We start from the raw sequence: 18,541 nt of genomic DNA, 5'->3' as shown, positions 1-18,541 counted from the left end.
GAGTTATTTTTCAATTCTAGGCTCATTAAGATAATCTGACTACAAAAAAAGCACAAGCACACAGCACAGTTGTTCACATTTAGAAAGGGAACCTTTTGCCTTTGGCATCAAACTTAAGTCCTGCTTTTCTTAAGTAGTAAGGAGGAACTTGCATCTTCCCACTGTCATATACATATATGAATGTTCAGGTAGCTAGAAAGTCTTCCTATGTCTCTCACTGGAGCAGTCTTTTTCTTTCATGGTACTATTTTGTGATGTAAAACTATTTCAGCAATGAGCAGTTTGTATCCTCATAGCACAAAGCTCTAGTATTCATTCTCTGTTGTATACCAGGCACAAACTCAATCCAAGACTGTTTTGAACTTGTACCAACAAATCCTGGAAAAAAAATCCAAAGTATGACATAGTGCAACTGCAAAATTAATCTGCAGTTGAGCATTGCTGAATTTAGTAAGACAATCAACATTATCCTGACTCTCTTTGTTGGCAATCTTCCTCCCATAAATTTTAAAAAAGAACGAAATAACTAAATAGCATTCCTTTCCACCTCTTTCAACTATGAGCCTTCTCCATAACCTTTAATCTCCCTAGCTTTTAATCTTCTTGATTTTCTCCATTTTATGAGTAGTTCAGTCATCCCTCTGAATTTTCCACTCATTTATCTCAAGCCCCAACTGGCCATTGGCTACCTAATCTTTCTCTTGCACATATTCTCAGTGTGTTGGAAGTCAAGGTTCAGAATTAGGTTTTCCTCTAATTTCGATTTTAGAGCCTCAGAATTTTTGAAATCTTTATTTCTTAATTCCTCTCTTCATCCATCAGTTTGCAAAGTTTTAAAACCAAAGGCTGTCATCAACTAACAATGGTTCAATACATCTGATCTTTTCTATTTTGTCAAAGGTTGGTAGTGTCTTACACTAAAACTTTGTTCTTCACCTAGATTTCTCATCAGTTAAAATGAAGTGCCACTAGAAGCATCTAGCTACAAATAGGCAATTGGGCAAAATTTCACAGAGTGGTCTTAACAAGAACAGTTAAAGAACTCTTACCAATGCCAGGTGAAACCACACGCTCATAGTGATAAGGATTAACGCAGACGCTGTCACATTTCAGATCAAATGCATACTGACAATATTTTACATGTTTGAGTTCATTTTTGTGAAGGTCAGGCCATCTCCAGAGCCGAGCGTAAATCACATGTGGAAAACCTTTGCGTCCAGCCACCTGGGAAGAATAATATTCTTTCTTAAAAAAATTCAAAGTGCACAATGGTCTTATAAAATCTATGTAAATGTAAGCATGAGAATTTTGCAAAAAGGTATTACAAAAATGTACATATAAAAGAAACATATCAATATACTAAAGAAGAAACTTCTTGAAGGTGTTAACACCAAGACTTTATAGTCTGCAAGTCCAATTCATTCTTTCCCAAAATTTACAATTCTTAACTGTCAAATTATCTTTCCTCCCTACCCTTTAACTTCAAAGCTGATGATATTATAATTGAAGTGTTAAAACTCATTAAATTTATTTTCCCCTTCTAGATTGGTGTAGAAGTAAAAAGGTGAAGAGAGATACTAAAATGGACACAACCGTCAAAAACACTGGAAAGATAAATCAGTAGAACAAAGAAATACCCTAATTTTGCTTAAACAAAAATAGCAAGATTTTCTTTCAAAGATACCAAGCTTTTAAGGATGCAAATTGCCCTTGAAGAATATAGAGAAAGTAAGGAGGAGCTCAAACAGGGAGTTAGGAGGGCTAAAAGGGGTTATGAAATGTCATTGGCCCGCAGGGTCAAGGAGAATGTCAAGGCATTTTATACTTATATTAGGAGCACTAGCATAGCTAAGGAAAGGAGGCCCACTCAAGGATAAAGGAGGCAAGTTATGGGTGGAGCTAAAGGAAATAGCTGAGATCCTTAATGAATACTTTACGTCAGTATACACCAAAAATAGGGATGAGGGATGCCAAGGTTAGGGAAAGGTGCGTGAATACTCTTGGGCAGGTCAATATAATAAAGGAGAAAGTGTTAGGTGTCTTGAAATACGTTAAGGTAGACATGTCCCTGGTGTCAGATGAGGCTCCAGAGGACTGGAGAATGGCCAATGTTGTTCCTTTGTTTAAGAAAGGAAACAGAAATAATCCAGGTAATTACAGGTCGATGATCCTGACAACAGTGGTGGGGAAACTGAAGAACATGAGACACAGAATTTATTCACATTTGGGAGCAAATAGGCTGGTTAGTGATAGGCAGCATGGGCTTGTGCAGGGAAGGTCATATCTCACCACTTGATTCAGTCTTTTTGAGGAGACAAGAATGATTAATGAGGGAAGGGCAGTGGATGCTGTCTACATGGGCATTAGCAAGGCATTTGATAAGGTACCTCATGGCAGGCTGGTACAAAAGGTAGAGTCTCATGGGATCGGGGTGGGCTGGCTAGATGGGTATAAAACTGGTTTGGTCACAGAAGACAGAGTAGCAGTGGAAGAGTGCTTTTTGGAATGGAGATTAGGAGTTAGTGGTAGTCCACAGGGATCAGCATTGGGACTTTTGTTGTTCGTCATATATACAAATGATCTGGAGGAAAATGTAGATGGTCTGATTAGTAAGTTTGCGGATGACACCAAAATTGGCGGAGTTGAAGATAGTGAGGAGAATTCTCAAAGGACACAGCAGAATATAGAGAGATTGTGGATTTGGGCAGAGAAGCAGCAGATGGAGTTTAATCCAAACAGATGCAAGGTGATTCATTTTGAAGATCAAATTCAGGTGCAAATTATACAATAAATGGCAGAATCCTAAGGAGCACTGACATACAGAGGGGTTGGGTCCACAGATCTCAAAGTGGCAACATAGGTGGTTAAGGTGATAAAGAAGGTATACAGTACGCTTGCCTTCATCAGCTGGAGCATGAAACATAAAAGTTGGCAAGTTACATTACAGCTGTACAAAACTTAAGTTCGGCCACATTTGAAACATTGCTTGCGGTTCTGGTCGCCACACTACCAGAAGGACATTGATGCTTTGGAGAGGGTTTGCCAGGATGTTGCCTGACCTGGAGGGTTTTACCTATGAGGATTGTTTTCACTGGAAAGACAGGAGGCTGAGGGATGACCTGATAGGTCTACAAAATTATGAGAGACTGAGATAGGGTGGACAGTCAGAGGCTTTATCCCAGGGTGAAAAAGTCAACTACAAGAGGACAGGGTGAGAGGTGGAATGTTTAGGGGAGAAGTGCAAAGAACACTTTTCACACAGAGAGTGGTGGGTGCCTGGAATACAATGCTAGTGGAGATGGTGGAAGTAGGCACGTTAGCAATGTTTAAGGTGCATCTTGATAGACACGTGAACAGGAGGCACAGAGATGGTTAGAAACTGCGCATGGGCAATAAGTAGCGGGTCTAAATAAGGATTAGAATCGGCACAGGCTTGTTGGGCCACAGGGATTGTTTCTGTGCTGTATTGAATTGCATTATATTGTTGTTGTATATAACGTACTCCCCTCTCACACAGTGTAAGTGTTGTTTTTTGCCTTGAATTTTTATTCTTGTCACATCTCCATGTAAGTACAAGACAAAAAACCGACAAAAATGTACCTTTTCTCAGCAATACTCAAATCCAGATACTCTTACTGCTGAGATTCTGTCTGTTAATGTAATGTCTAGCTCCTCACACTAACCACGTGAAGCCTCTTTCTCTTGACTGGTCACGGACCATGACGACTGGATTTTTCACTTCCTATCATATGCTCCTCTCCAGCTTTGAGCAGAAGTCCCAAACTCTGGCACTAGGTAGGCACCACAGCCTGCTGTACTCGCACTCTTGGCTGCAAAGAACAGTGGTAACCACTGACATTACACTGTCTTTCTACCGCTCCATTTCTTTTTGCTCCCCTGACTTGACTGGCTTCCTGTACCATGGTACATTAGTCAGTTAGCTCATTCACCCTGCTCTCTTATCCTCACTCTCATCCAATAAGACGGACAATTGCAATACCAGGAATGGATACCCCCGCAGCTTCATCCAGAAGTGCTTAGCCATGAGACAACACAACCAGGACACATCAAAACTCGAAACAATAACCACACCATGTATAATAAAACACCACAGAACTGACAGCCAGACTACTCAAGAACCATGACAGCACATAAACCGCCAGCCACACTTAGACAGCAACTGACCAGGGTTAAAGACCCAATAGATACCATGGACAGGACGAATGTAGTTTACAAAATACCTCGCGGAGACTGCGCAAAACACTACGTGGAACAAACACGCAGACAACTAGCAACCTGCATCTAAGAACACCAGCTAGCAAGTAGATGTCCTTGGTTTCAGTATACACAGACAAGAAAAACCAAACTTTCAACTGGGACAACACTATAATCATTGGGCAAGCCAAACAGAGGACAGCCAGGAAATTCTTGGAGGCTTGGCATTCATCCATGGACTCCATCAACAAACACATTGAATTAGATGCAATATACCGACTATTACAAAGCACAGCCAGAACTGGCACCTAACCAAACCATATACGTTCAAACCATATAAATTGACTCTCCTGTCAGGATACGACAGGCAATTCTGTAGCCGTGAGCACGAATTCAGGATAGTATGTTGCCTCCCTGGCACCAGGGTCAAGAAACAATCTCTGGATTATTCATGGTGCCAACTTCTAGAGAGAGTAGGAATAAATCAATAGTTGAGGAGTTGGTGCAGTGGGCAAGGATTTAGGTTTTTGGATCTTTGGGATCTCTTCTGGGGCAGAAAAGGGACAGGTTTCACTTGAACTGGAAGGGAACCAATATCCTGGCAGAGAGATTTGCTAGTGCTATTCGGGAGCCTTTAAACTAGAAGCGGGGAGGGGTTGGGGGGGGGGGGGGGGGTGCGGGGGAGCATGGGATTCTAAGTAGTAGTGAGAATAGATAGATGAGGATGGTTCTGAATTACAATAAAGCAAGTTAATTAGAAAAGGCAGGCAAGAACAAGTCAGAGAACAAAGTAAATCTGAAGAATTAAACTGCATTTATTTCAATGCAAAGGGTCTTACAGCTAAGGCTGATGAACTCAAGGCCTGTATGACAGCATGGAACTGGGACTTCGTAGCTATTACAGAAACTTTGCTGAGGGAGGAATAGGACTGGCAGTTCAATGTTCTGGGTAATAGACTCTATAGGAATGATAGAAAGGGTAGAAAGGGAAGCAAGACAGGAGGCAGAGTGGTGTTTTTGCTTAAGGAAAACATTAACTTAATATATTTAAAGAGGACATTTCTGAGGGACTATCCAGTGAAATTATATGGGTGGAACTCTGAAATAGGAAGGGGATGATTACCTTGGTGGGATTGTACAATTGCTCCCCCTCCCCCTGATAGTCAGAGGGAAAGTGAGGAGCAAATATGTAGAGATCTCTCAGGTATATCTAAGAATAACAGGGCTGTAATAGTAGGGCGTTGCAAAGTTGGGTATAGTATTTGTGGATTGAAAGGCGGTATAGAATTTGATTGTAAAATGATATGGGGGTGTGGTCCCTTTAAAATACTTCTTTTTGGAGAGAAAAAATGTCTGCAGGCAGTAGCAGATGCAAAGTGTTCTTGAAATTGAAACATTGTATCAGAAGGCTAATACTGTTAGCAGGCACAGCAGCATTTTTACCAAGACAACAGGTTTTTGAACTTAGCCAATTAATTTAAACAAGACCCTGGATACCAAAACCCAAGTAAATTTCAATGTGATGGTTTTGACAACCTAGGACCAATACTATTGTAAGAAATTAATAAGTCATCAAGGGTATAAAAGAAGAGGGCATTTGAAAATCGGTGAGAGAGTGAACTGCCATGTGAAGAGAAACCTACTGGCTCTCTCAGAAATCTCTAAGTTCTCTGAGTAAGCACCATCTAAATAAAGGAACTATGGCACTCTTAGCTAATATTCTTGACACAAGAATTTGATGGAGAAAGGGGTTCCTGAATGGAAAACAGCAGAGAAGAAAAAGAATATTCCAGAAGATTTACACTGGCTGTAATTTTGAGACACTAAGGTTTAATTTATTTTTTTCGTATTACTTTGGTTTATGTAAGTGGGGCTTACTGGAACAGCATACCATTAGAATTTTGTTTTATTCAGGAATAGTTATTAGTTAAGGGGGGAATTGTTTGGATTGTTAGTAATTCTGTTAATTTGTTCACTGTTAGAGTTTGATAATAAATTGTTACTTGTTGCTTATAAAGTGAGTACCAGGGATTTCTTTCATTTAATCACTCCTTTTTAACAGACTGGGGGTGACAGGCAGATAATACCACTTTTCACACCTCCTTTAACAGATTATGAGGTGAGGCAAGCTTCTCTGAGTGTTTCTGTTTTAATTATCAAAGAGGTGTTGACCTACCCTCCGTAACAAGGGGATTTTTAACTTTCCAAACATTGATTGAGACTGCCGCAGTGTTAGGGGCTTGGATGGTGAGAAATTTGTTAAATATGTTCAAGAAGATTTAATTTATCAATACGTAGATGTACCTACCAGAGACAGAGCAAAAATCAACCTCCTCTTGGGAAATAAGGCAGGGCAAGTGACTGAAGTATTAGTGGGGGAGCACTTTGGGACCAGTGATCATAATTCTATTAGTCTTAAAATAGTTATGGAATAGGGGTACAAAAGTTAAGGTTCTTAATTGCAGTAGGGCAAATTTTAATGGTATGAGACAGGAACTTTCAAGGAGTTGAATGGAGTAGACTGTTCGCAAGAGACGAGTGGCAACTGGGAGGTTTTCAACAGTGAGATAAAGAGTTCAGAGGCATTATGTTCCTGTTAGAGTGAAGGGTAAGGCTGGCAAGAGTAAGGAACAATGGACGAATAAAGTTCTTGGGGCTCTGGTCAAGAATAAGAAGGAATCATATAGTAGGTACAGACAACTGAGATCAAGTGAATCTCCTAAAGTGTAGGGACATTCTTAAGAGGAAAATCAAGGATGAGAGATAGCAGATAAAGCTAAGATAATGTAAAGAGATTCTACAAGTACATTAAAGAGCAAGAGGGCAACAAGTAAAGAGAATAGGGCCCCTTAAAGATCAACAAGGTTGTCTATGTATGGGACCACATGAGTTAGGAGAGATACCAAACAAATATTTTGTGTCAGATTTTACTGTAGTGAATGAAACGTAGGAAACTCGGGGAAATAAATATTGATGTTTGAAAACAGTTATAACATCGAAAAGACATTTGGATAGGTACATGAATAAGAAAGGTTTAGAGGGATACTGACCAAACACAGGCAAATGGGACCAGTTTAGTTGGGGAAACTTGGCTGGCATGGGCAAGTTGGACCGAAGAGTCATACAGAACAGAAACAGACCCTAAGAGAGAATGATTCTCTTGGTCAGGAAGTCGAGAAGGGGTGCACACTCTCAAGATACAGGTAGACCATTTAGTACTGAGAAAAGAAAAAAATTCTTCACTCAAAGGGTAGTGGGCTTGTGAATTTACCAACAGTGCTGTAAAGGCCTTTTCACTGAGTAATACCCAAGACAGAAGTTGATACTTTTTTTAGAATTTAATGACAAAGGAGATGGGAAGCAGGAATATGGCACTGAAATACAGTATCAGTCATGATCATAGTGAATGACAGAGCAGGCTCGAAGAGCCAAATGGCCTACTCCCAGTTTCTATGCTTTTATTTACCAAACTACCAGCACTATGTTCAACAGCATGCTCTCCTGAAGTTTTATCATAGTCGTAGAATCTAACAACCTGTCTGTTCTAATCCCATTTTCCTGCACTTGACCCATAGCCTTGTATGACTTAGTATTATAAGTGTACATTTAAATACTTCTTGGATGTTGTGGGGGTTTCTGCCTCTACCACTTTTAACAGACATCGAGTTCCAGATTACCACCAGCCTCTGGGTGAAAAGAAAATTCTTCACATCCCCTGTAAATATCCTGCTCCTAAATCTCTAAATCTATGCTGTCCCTTTACCGAGGGTAAAAGTTCATTCCTTTCTATGCCAATCATAATTTTACATATCTCATTCATGTCACGCCTCAGTCTCCTCTGCTCCAAGGAAAACACCACCAATTTATCAATTCTCACTTCATAACTAAAAATTTCCAACCCAGACAACATCCTGGAAAATCTCCTCTGCACCCTCACCATTGTAACCACACCCCTTCTATAATGCAGATTCCAGAACTGCACACAAAACTCTAGCTTATCTAATGTTTTATACAGTTCCAGCATGACCTCTCTGCTCTTAAATTCTATGCCTCGGCTAATAAAGGCAGTATTCCATGTGCCTTCTTAACCATTTTATCTACCTGTCCTGTTACTTTAAGGGACCAGATATGCACACCACTTCCCGTGACCCTCAGTGTTTCCAAGGAGCCAACCTTCATCATATGTTCTCTTGCCTTGTTTGTCCTGCCCAAGTGCGTCACCTCACACTTGGGATCAGAGTCATATAGATGTCCAGCATGGAAACAGACCCTTTGGTCTAACTCATCCATGCAGACCAGATACGCTAGATAACTCTAGTTCCATTTGAAAGCATTTGGCCCATATCTCTTTAAACCCTTACGAGTCATATAACCGTTCAGATGTCTTTTACACATTGTAATTGTACCAGCCTCCACAACTTTCTCTGGCAGCTCATTCTGTACACACAACACCCTCTGCATGAAAAAAATGCCCCTTAGGTCACTTTTAAATCTTTCCCCTCTCATCTTAAACCTCTACTTTGGACTCCCCCATGCCAGGGAAAAGACCTTGTATATTTAACCTATCCATGTCCCTCATGATTTTATTAACTTCTATCAGGTCATCCCTCAGCCTCCGGCACTAACCCTAACCCTATCGCAGGGAAAATAGCCCCACCCTATTCAGGCTCTCAGTGATAGAATAATACACCATGGAAACAGGCCCTTCAGCCCAAACTGGTCTACGCTGACCACGGTACCCACTCAGCTAGTTCCAACTGCCCGCATTTGGTCTATATCCCTCTAAACCCTTCCCATCCATGTACCTATCCAAATGTTTTTTAAATGTAGCTATTGTACCTGCCTCAATCACTTTCTCTGGCAGTCCATTCCATATAAGCACTCCTCTCTGCATGAGGAGGTTGCCCCCCAGGTCTACCTTAATTCTTTCCCCTCTCACCATAAACCTGTGCCCTCTAGTTTTCAATTCCCCATCCCTGAGAAAAAGACTATATGCACTCATCCTCTCTATGCCCCTCATGAATGTATACATCTCAATAAGATCACCCCTCATTCTTCCACGTTGCAAGGAATAAAATTCTATCCTGGCCAACCTCTCCCTATAACTCAGGCCTACTAGTCCTGGCAACATCCTTATAAATCTTCTTTGCACATTTTCCAGTTTAACTATGTCTTTCCTATAACAGGGTTACCAAAACTGCACACGATACTCCAAACTGCTGCCTCACCAACAACTTATACAATTGTAACAATGCCCCAACTCCTACACTCAATGCCTCGACTGATGAAGGGCAGCATGCTAAATGCCTTCTTCAACACCATTTACTTGCGACGCCGCTTTCAACAAACTATGTTCTTGTACTCCTTGGTCCCTCTGGTCCACAACACTCCTCAGGACCTTACCATTTACTGTATTAGTCCTACCTTAGTCTGACTTTTCATTGTACAACACCTCACACTTAACTGTTTTGAATTATATTTGCCAATCCTCAGACACTTCTCCATCTGATCAAGATCCCTCTAAGTTTTGATAACCTTCCTCACTATCAACGATACCTCCTAATTTTGTATCATTCGCAAACTTACTAATCGTGCCTTGTACATTCACATCCAGATTATTTATGTAAATAACAAATAACAAAAGTTCAGCACCGACCCCTGTGGCACAGTCTCCCTATAGCTCAAACCCTCCAGCCCTAGTAAATTCCTGGTAAATCTTTTCTGAACCCTTTCAAGTTTCACAACATCCTTCCTATGGCAGGGAGACCAGAATAACACGCAGTATTCCAAAAGTGGCCTAACCAATGTCCTGTAGAGCATCAACATGACCTCCCAACTCCTATATTCAATGCACTGACCAATAAGGCAAGCATACCAAACCCCTTCTTCACTATCCTGTCTACCTGCAACTCCACTTTCAAGGAAATATGAACCTGCACTGCAAGGTCTCTTTGTTCAGTAACACTCCCCAGGACCTTACCATTAAGTGTATAAGTCCTGTCCCTGATTTCACATTTATCTAAATTAAACTGGTGTAAGAAAGGCAAAGTTACGGTGATCATGGGAGATTTCAATATGCAGGTGGACTGGGAAAATCAGTAGTGGTTTGCAAGAAAAGAAATTTGCAGAATGTCTATACGAGATGGCTTTTTACAGCAGCTTGTGGTGGAGCCCACCAGGCAACAGGCAATACTGGATTTAGTGTTGTGCACTGAGGCAGACTTGATAAGGAGGTTTAAGGTGATGGAACCCTTAGGAAACAGTGATCATAATATGATTGAATTTACTCTGCAATTTGAGGGGAGAAGATAGAATCAGAGGTAATGGTATTACAGCTGAATAAAGACACAGAGGCATGATGGAGGAGCTGGGCAGAATTGACTGGGAGAGGAGCCTGGCAGGAAAGACAGTGGAACAGTAATGGCAGGAGTTTCTAGGAGTAATTCAGAAGACACAGCAAAAATTCATCCCTCGGATAAAGAAGCATGGTACAGGGACGATGAGGCAACCATGGCTCACTAGAGACGTCAGGGATAGCATAAAATCAAAAGAGAAAGCATATAATATGGCGAAGAGTGATGGGAAACCAGAGGACTGGGAAGCTTACAAAGACCAACAGAGGGCAACAAAAACAAATAAGGAAGGAGAAGATTAAATGAGGGTAAGCTAGCCAGTAAAATAAATGAAGACTGTTCGAGTCTCTTTAGATATATAAAGGCCAAAAGAGAGGCAAAAGTTGACATTGGGCCGCTGGAAAATGATGCTGGAGAGATAGTAGTGGGGAACAAGGAAATGGCTGAGGAACTGAATACCTACTTTGCATCAGTCTTCACAGTGTAAGACACGAGTAATATCCCAAAAATTTGAGAGAGTCAGGGGGCAGAGCTGAGTACAGTGGCCATCACCAAGGAGAAGGTGCTAGAAAAACTGAATGGCCCGAAGGTGGATAAATAACCCCAGACCAGATAGACTACACCCCAGAGTTCTTAAAGAGACAGCTGAAGAGACAGTGGAGACGTTAGTGGTGACCTTTCAGGAATCGCTAGAGGCAGGAAGGATCCCAGAGGACTGGAAAATCACAAACATAACACCCTGTTTAAAAAGGAAGTAAGGCAAAAGACTGAAAATTACAGGCCAATTAGCCTAACCTCGGTCGTGGATAAGATTTTAGAGTCCATTGTGAAGGATGAGATTTCGGAATACTTGGAAGCGCATGGTAAGATAGGGCAAAGTCAGCACGGCTCATCAAGGGGAGGACATGCCTGACAAATCTGTTAAGAATTCTTTGAGGAGGTAACAAGCAGATTGGACCAAGGAGTGCCAATAGATATTATTTACCTGGATTTCAAGAAGGCCTTTGACAAGGTGCCGCAGAGGGGCTGCAGAGTAAGATAAGGGCCCATGGTGTTAGAGGCAAGGTACTAGCATTGATAGAAGATTGGCTGTCTGGCAGAAAGCAGAGAGTTGGTTTAAAAGGGTCTTTCTCAGGATGGCAGCCGGTGACAAGTGGCGTTCCACAAGGGTCAGTGTTGGGACCACAACTTTTCACTTTATAAATGAATGAACGAGATGAAGGAACTGAGAGCATTCTGGCTAAGTTTGCAGAAGACACAAAGATAGGGAGAGGGACAGGTAGTAATGAGGATGCGGGGATGCTGCAGAAGGATTTGGACAGGTTAGGAGTGTGGGCAAAAAAGTGACAGATGGAGTACAAAGTGGAAAATGTGAGGTCATATACTTTGGCAAGAAGCGGAGATATGGACTATTTTCTAAATGGGGAGAAAATTAAGAAGTCTGAAGTGCGAAGAGACTTGGGAGTTCTAGTTCAGGATTCTCAAGGTAAACTTGCAGATTGAGTCAGTAGTTAGGAAGACAAATGCATTTATTTTGAGAGGACTTGAATATGAAAGCAGGGATGTACTTCAGAGGCTCTATAAGGCTTTGGTCAGGCCACATTTGGAGTATTGTGTGCAGTTTTGGACCCCATATTTCTGGAAAGATGTATTGGCCCTGAAGCGGGTTCAGAGGAAGTTCACGAGAATTGTCCCAGGAATGAAAAGCTTAACATATGAGGTACGTTCGAGGACTCTGGGTCTATACTCATTGGAGTTTAGAAGGCTGACAGGGGATCTAATTGAAACTTACAGAATACTGAATGGCCTGGACAGAGTGGATGTTGGGAAGATGTTTTCATTGGTACGAAAGATTAGGACCCGAGGGCACAGCCTTAGAGTAAAGGGAAGACCTTTTAGAATGGAGATAAGGAGAAACTTCTTCAGCCAGAGAGTGGTGGATCTATGGAATTCACTGCCACAGAAGGCTGTGGAGGCCAGGTCATTGAGTACATTTAAGACGGAGATAAATAGGTTCTTGATTGTCAAGGGGATCAAGGGTTAAGGGGATCAAGGGTTATGGAGAGAAAGCGGGAGAATGGGTTGAGACATGATTGAATGGCAGAGCAGACCTGATGGGCTGAATGGTCTGATTTCTGCTCCTATGTCTTATGGTCTAAACTCCATCTGCCATTTCTCGGTCCATTGGCCCATCTGATCAAGATCCTGTGGTACTCTGAGGTAACCCTCTTCACTGTCCACTACACTTACCCAGATTGAATTCTCTTTGCCACTGATTAGCCCAACTGACCAACGAGTCTATATCCTCTTATAATCTAAAGCTATCCTCTTCACTATTTACCATTCACCAATTGTCATACGATGCGCAGACTTTTTGATTAACCCTTCAACATTCAAGTCTAAATTGTTTATATATACCACAAACACTAAGGGCCCCTGTAGAACCCAAATGAACATAAGCTTCCAGTCATAAAAACAAGTCTTGACCATTACCCTCTGTTTCCCACAACATGACCAATTCTGTATACAATTTGTCAAATTTCCTTGACGACCATGGGCTCTTGCTTTCATTATCAGTCTCACAGGAAGGATCTTAATAAAAACCAAGTAAACTAGAATGCACTGCCCCTCATCTACATGTGGTTACCCCTTCAAAAAAATTCAAATCAAGTTGATCAGACATAACACCCCTTCAACAAAACCACGCTTACTGTTCTTGATTAATTCCTGCCTCTCCATGTGCAGATTAATTCTGTCCCTCAGAATTATTTCCAATAGTTTCCTGACCACTGAGGTTAGACTGACTGACTTGTATTTATAACTTTGTGTACTTTTTATTGTTTCATAGCTCTACTAATGCTGATCTACATTCTGATTTTCTGAGAAATGGTGCTTTCTTTCCACTGTATTCATCTTTTTTATTATTGTGAGAACTACCTCCATCATTCCCATTAACCCTATGGATTTCTGAAAGTCAAGTGCTCTTGAATATTTAATTGTCAATTCTGGTTATTCAGCAATCTTGTCTCAGTTTATGGTCAAAAGATCAAATCTACTTATCTCTATTTATGCCATGAATTCATCCATCTTAAGAACGCATTGTGCGTTCAGATATAATGCCCTCAATTAAAAAACTTAATGCTAACCCTTGATATGGCCTTAGCTGCTAATTCTCAACTACCATTATTAAACTCTATCCCTTCTGGACACATTCTGCTTGGTTTAACTGAAATTGTTGCCTTACTTCACAGTCTTCACTTCTACCTTCAGTCTTAAATTTACCCTTATCTCGACCTTTCCAGACCAGCATGCCTTCAAACGGAGTTTTCATATTCTACATTGTTTATCTACAGAATTCTGTTTATTATCCACCAACCAATACCCAATAATATCTAATGTAATCAATATGCCGTCCAGATTTAGAACTAATGGTACCAGAAAAGCTGGTGCACATTTTACACAAAGTTAAGTGCAACATCATGCACAATGCTAATTTCTCACAGGTCAGCGCTCAGATCTTATAGGAACTACTTACTGACAATGGTACATATGTGACCCATAGTTATTCTAAATTTAATTTTGAAAAACTGAAATGTACTTAAATAATTTTCTAGGAAGATGAATTAATTACCCATTTCTTACCAAGCAATATTGGAATCGAGAAAAAATACAAACTTCATTATATTATTAATTTTAAAAAATGAATGTTTTTAAAGCATTTAATTCAATGTGAATTTGCTACGTACAACATAATTATATTGTTCACATGTTCAGATGAGGCCAACTTCGACAAGGGAGCCTCCAAAATGTCCACCTTCTTTCTCAACCGAGGATTCCCCAGCTCCATTGTCGACAGGGCCCTCAACCAGGTCCGACCCATCTCCTGCACTTGCACCTTCACCCCTGCTCTTACCTCCCGCAACAGTGATAGGGTTCCCCTTATCCTCACCTACCATCCCACCAGCATCCACATCCAGAAGATTATCAGACGCCATTTCCGCCACCTCCAGCAAGATGCCACCACCAGACACGTATTCCCCTCCCCTCCCTTGTCCGACTTCCGCAGGGACCCTTCCCTCCGGGGCACCCCAGTCCACACTTCCTTCACCCCCAAAACCTCCCCACCGCCCTACGGCACCTTCCCATGTAACCGGCGAAGGTGCAACACCTGCCCATTTACCTCCTCCCTCCCTAGTATCCAAGGGCCCAAACATACCTTCCAGGTGAAGCAACACTTCACCTGCATTTCCCAGAATCTAGTCTACTGCATTCGCTGCTCACAATGTGGTCTCCTCTAGAGAAACGAAGTGTAGACTTGGTGACCGCTTCACAGAACATCTACGTTCTGCTCGCAAAAAAGACCCTGAACTACCTGTTGCCTGCCACTTCAATGCATCACCCTGCTCCCTGGCCAACATCTGTCTCTGGCTTGCTGCAATGTTCCAATGAAGCCCAACACAAGCTCAAAGAACACCACCTCATTTTCTGCTTGGGAACCCTACAGCCTTCTGGACTCAATATTGAGTTCAATAATTTTAGGGTCTAAACTCTCCCATGTCCCAGCCCCCATCCCACACACCAGGCCTTGTTACCACATAGCCTGCCATTACACACCCACTGTTGTTAGTCACTAACAGTCCCCATTAACAACTATTCACCCTCCCAGCCTGATCGTTAGCAACTCCTTTGTCTGTCCAACTGTCTTTCTCTCTCTTTGGGCTCTATCCTATCGTTTACTGCCTACCCCACCCACCTCCCTATTTTCTGCATATAAACTGACGTTTTCCCAGCCACTATCAGTTCTGAGGAAGGGTCACCAGACCCGAAACATTAACTCTGTTTTCTCCTTCACAGATGCTGCCAGACCTGCTGAGCTTTTCCAGCAACTTTGTTTTTGTTCCTGATTTACAACATCCGCAGTTCTTTTGGTTTTTATAATTATATTAAAACTCAATTTATCAGCAGATATTCTACCTCTGGTAAAACAAATCAAAGTATATTTTTCAAATAGTAAATATTCCAATTATTTCACTCGGTCCTTTACCAACAGTCTTCTATTTAACTAAAACCTCAAACGTTAAATTGTGTACACTGTTTCACTTGATGAAAATTACCCATGAATTAATTTATACAAATAATTGTGAAGATTGACCGAAGTAGGCCACTCTTTACGGACCACTCTTCCAGTTGTTGTTATTGTGTCTACTTCTTTTATGATGCAGTGGTAATGTTCCTACATCTGGCTGAAAGGTCTGGATTCAAGCCCCACCTCAGAATGTGCTGGGCATGGCAATGTGTCATAAGATATCTGCATAGGTTGATTAATAACATAAACCATCTTTAAAAACTTGAATTTATGGGTGGCCTTAATAAGGCAGAACTAGGAAAAAGTAAATAGATTCTGTTTAGATCCCAAACTTCAAACAGCTGTCTGATCCTCATCTTTTACATGTAATATTATATTTCTGCCTCAAAGATAATTATCAGTTATAAAGTATAAAACAGTATTTTAAGTTAAAAAAATGAATTATCCCATTTCCTTTTAAAACTTTGGCAACACCTTAAAAAGGCTGAATTATTTCATCTGGACATCATTCAATAGAACCTGCAATCTGTACTTTGGCCAACAAATACCAAGTTACCACATCACACTAAAAGTATACTCGTAAAATGTCCAAACCCTAATAGAATTATATACTTCTATAAGAGTCAATATTAATTGTGTCTTGGATCCATGACATTCAGAGAAGTTACTGGAATCTATCATTGGAGATAGAGTGACTAAGCACTTGGAAAAGGTATGAGTAGGTATCGATTTACGAAGGATAAATAATGTCCAGCTAATCTATTTAAATGCTTAATAGTTTGGTTATATTTAATTTCAGAGGCACAGAGTGAGATTTTGCACAAGAAATTATAAACAAAAATGTAAGCACATGGAATTCAGGCAACATATAACATGGACTGACAATCAGCAAGAAGGGAGCGGCATGGTGGCTCACTGGTTAGCACTGCCTCACAGTGCAGGGACCAGGATTCCATTCCACCCTTGGGTCACTATCTGTGTGGAGTTCGCACATTCTCCCCACATCTGCGCGTGTTTATTCCGGGTGCTCTGGTTTCCTCCCACAGCCCAAAGATGCGCACGTTCAGTGGATTGGCCATGCTAAATTTCCCGTACTGTTCAGGGACATGCAGGCTAGATAGACTATCCATGGGAAACGCAGGGTTACAGGGATAGGGCTGGGGGTTAGGTCTGGGTGATGCAGACTTGCGGGGCTGAATGGCCTGCTTTCATGCTGTAGGGATTCTATGAATCTAAGAAGGTAAAAGACAGTTGGGTAAAAGGGATACATTCTGATTGGTGGGATACAAAAAGTGTTGCTCTCCAACAAGTGCCTTTCCCCAGGGATGTACATACAGCCTCAGTTTTTACCATATACATGAATGGCTTGGATGAAGAAACAGATGGATAAAGAGTACAGAAAAGAAAACAGGAGGTTACAAAGACTAAAGCAGATTACATGAATGGACAATACTGTTAAAAATGGATTGTGGGATATTGGCAAATGTGGAAAAAGTGAGGCATCTCATTTACATATCTCTTTTGATGTTAAGAGAGAACTTCTCCTTGGCATGTATTGACTTCAGAGTTATATCCGTACTGAAAAGGATCACAATCAATTTTGAAGAGCTACTTTTGGCACAGCCTAACATTTCATACCAGGTAAGCTTTTATGGTAGGCATCAGGTCCAAAGAACGGACTTCAGGAGAACCATTTAATGTGATGGTGGTGGTGGGGAAGCAACGAATGTAAGATTTATTTTTGCAGTCGGTTCTGATATAACGCGATAGTCGCATTCTTGTGCAATCTCGCTTTATAAGAAAATCATGCAATTGCCACGTCATTTAAACTAATGGGGCCAGAATCACATTATAGCCAATACAGGTAAGGAAAGTTGTCGTTCTACAAATAGCAGTATAAATTCTTCAATCGCGTTAAAGCTAATTTGTGTTGAAGAAACACGCATTATAGCGGAACCAACTGTACTTCCCTTACTTTTCTGCTAATTCAGCCACAGAAAAACATTAAAAATGTAATTATTTGTCATGTCCTTATTCATTCTGTTCTCCATTCTACAAAGGTGCTGTAAATGGAAAGTTATTATAAAATCAATTTCCCACTTGACATTTACCTGGAGTCTGCCATCTAATGTTCTCTGTATTGTAACACACTTGCTGGGATGAGCTCCATTTGTTGTTATGGCTGTGATCAATGAATCAAGTTCGTCTTTTTTCTCCTTCAATTTTTTCACCAAACTCTCAATAGCTCTTTTTGCAAAAGTTTCACTTTCTCCACCTTGTCGATGACACATCAAGCTATGCACGATGCTCAGGCATGCATCATTACTAGTTGGGGTGTTGGTGATGGACATGTTGCTGATCTTATGTTAGTTTCTCCCCCTTCAATATACAATCTTTCAGGTTTTCAGGTCCTTGCAGAGTAAAGAAAAGGCTCCTTCCAAATCAGCAAGACTTGAAGTAAGTGCTCCCGTGTACTAAAAGGCACACCTGATGTCTTAATTGTAGTCAGAACTTCAGCAGAAACAAAGTAGTGGTTTTGAATAGTTCCTCAGAGAACCTTAAAAAACAAAGCATAGACAGAACATGTAATACACAATTATTCACACATACCTTTAAAAAAAATTTACAAATATGCAATTGTTCACAATTATTTTGATTTAATGAGAGTTCTCTGATACCTGAAACTGTCCTCGGAGAACATTCTGACAGCGACTTCTCAAAATTTAATCATTTTTTATCCTGAAGATAGAATTATATTGAAACGCAGTTCCACTACCTCCCAGCAAATCAACTAAGTAGCCATTTGTCAATTAGGAGCCATGGCCATAAGGGTCAAGAGACTACTTCATTACTGAATATTGTTATGGAGGGGGGCAGGTTAAATGAA

General features: G+C 40.9%; 1 protein-coding gene across 1 annotated transcript in view; it reads right to left on the bottom strand.

Annotated features, from left to right (window-relative positions):
* Positions 1-6: 6 nt before the first annotated feature.
* Positions 7-18,541, bottom strand: part of LOC125481049 (mothers against decapentaplegic homolog 4-like) — a 58,535-nt gene continuing 40,000 nt past the window's right edge. Inside the window, exons 3-5 of the mRNA XM_048604048.1 lie at positions 17,766-18,211; positions 1,050-1,224; positions 7-378 (exon numbers count right to left, since the gene is read on the bottom strand). Coding sequence (XP_048460005.1) covers positions 263-378; positions 1,050-1,224; positions 17,766-18,005 — 531 coding nt within the window. The 5' untranslated portion in view covers positions 18,006-18,211 and the 3' untranslated portion in view covers positions 7-262. The remainder of the gene's footprint in view (positions 379-1,049; positions 1,225-17,765; positions 18,212-18,541) is intronic.

This window comes from Rhincodon typus, chromosome 1 (assembly GCF_021869965.1).
Source record: "Rhincodon typus isolate 14 chromosome 1, sRhiTyp1.1, whole genome shotgun sequence".
Classification (NCBI taxonomy): Eukaryota; Metazoa; Chordata; class Chondrichthyes; order Orectolobiformes; family Rhincodontidae; genus Rhincodon; species Rhincodon typus.
Note: the sequence above shows the minus strand (reverse complement) of the source record. Positions and strands in the feature narration are given on the sequence as shown.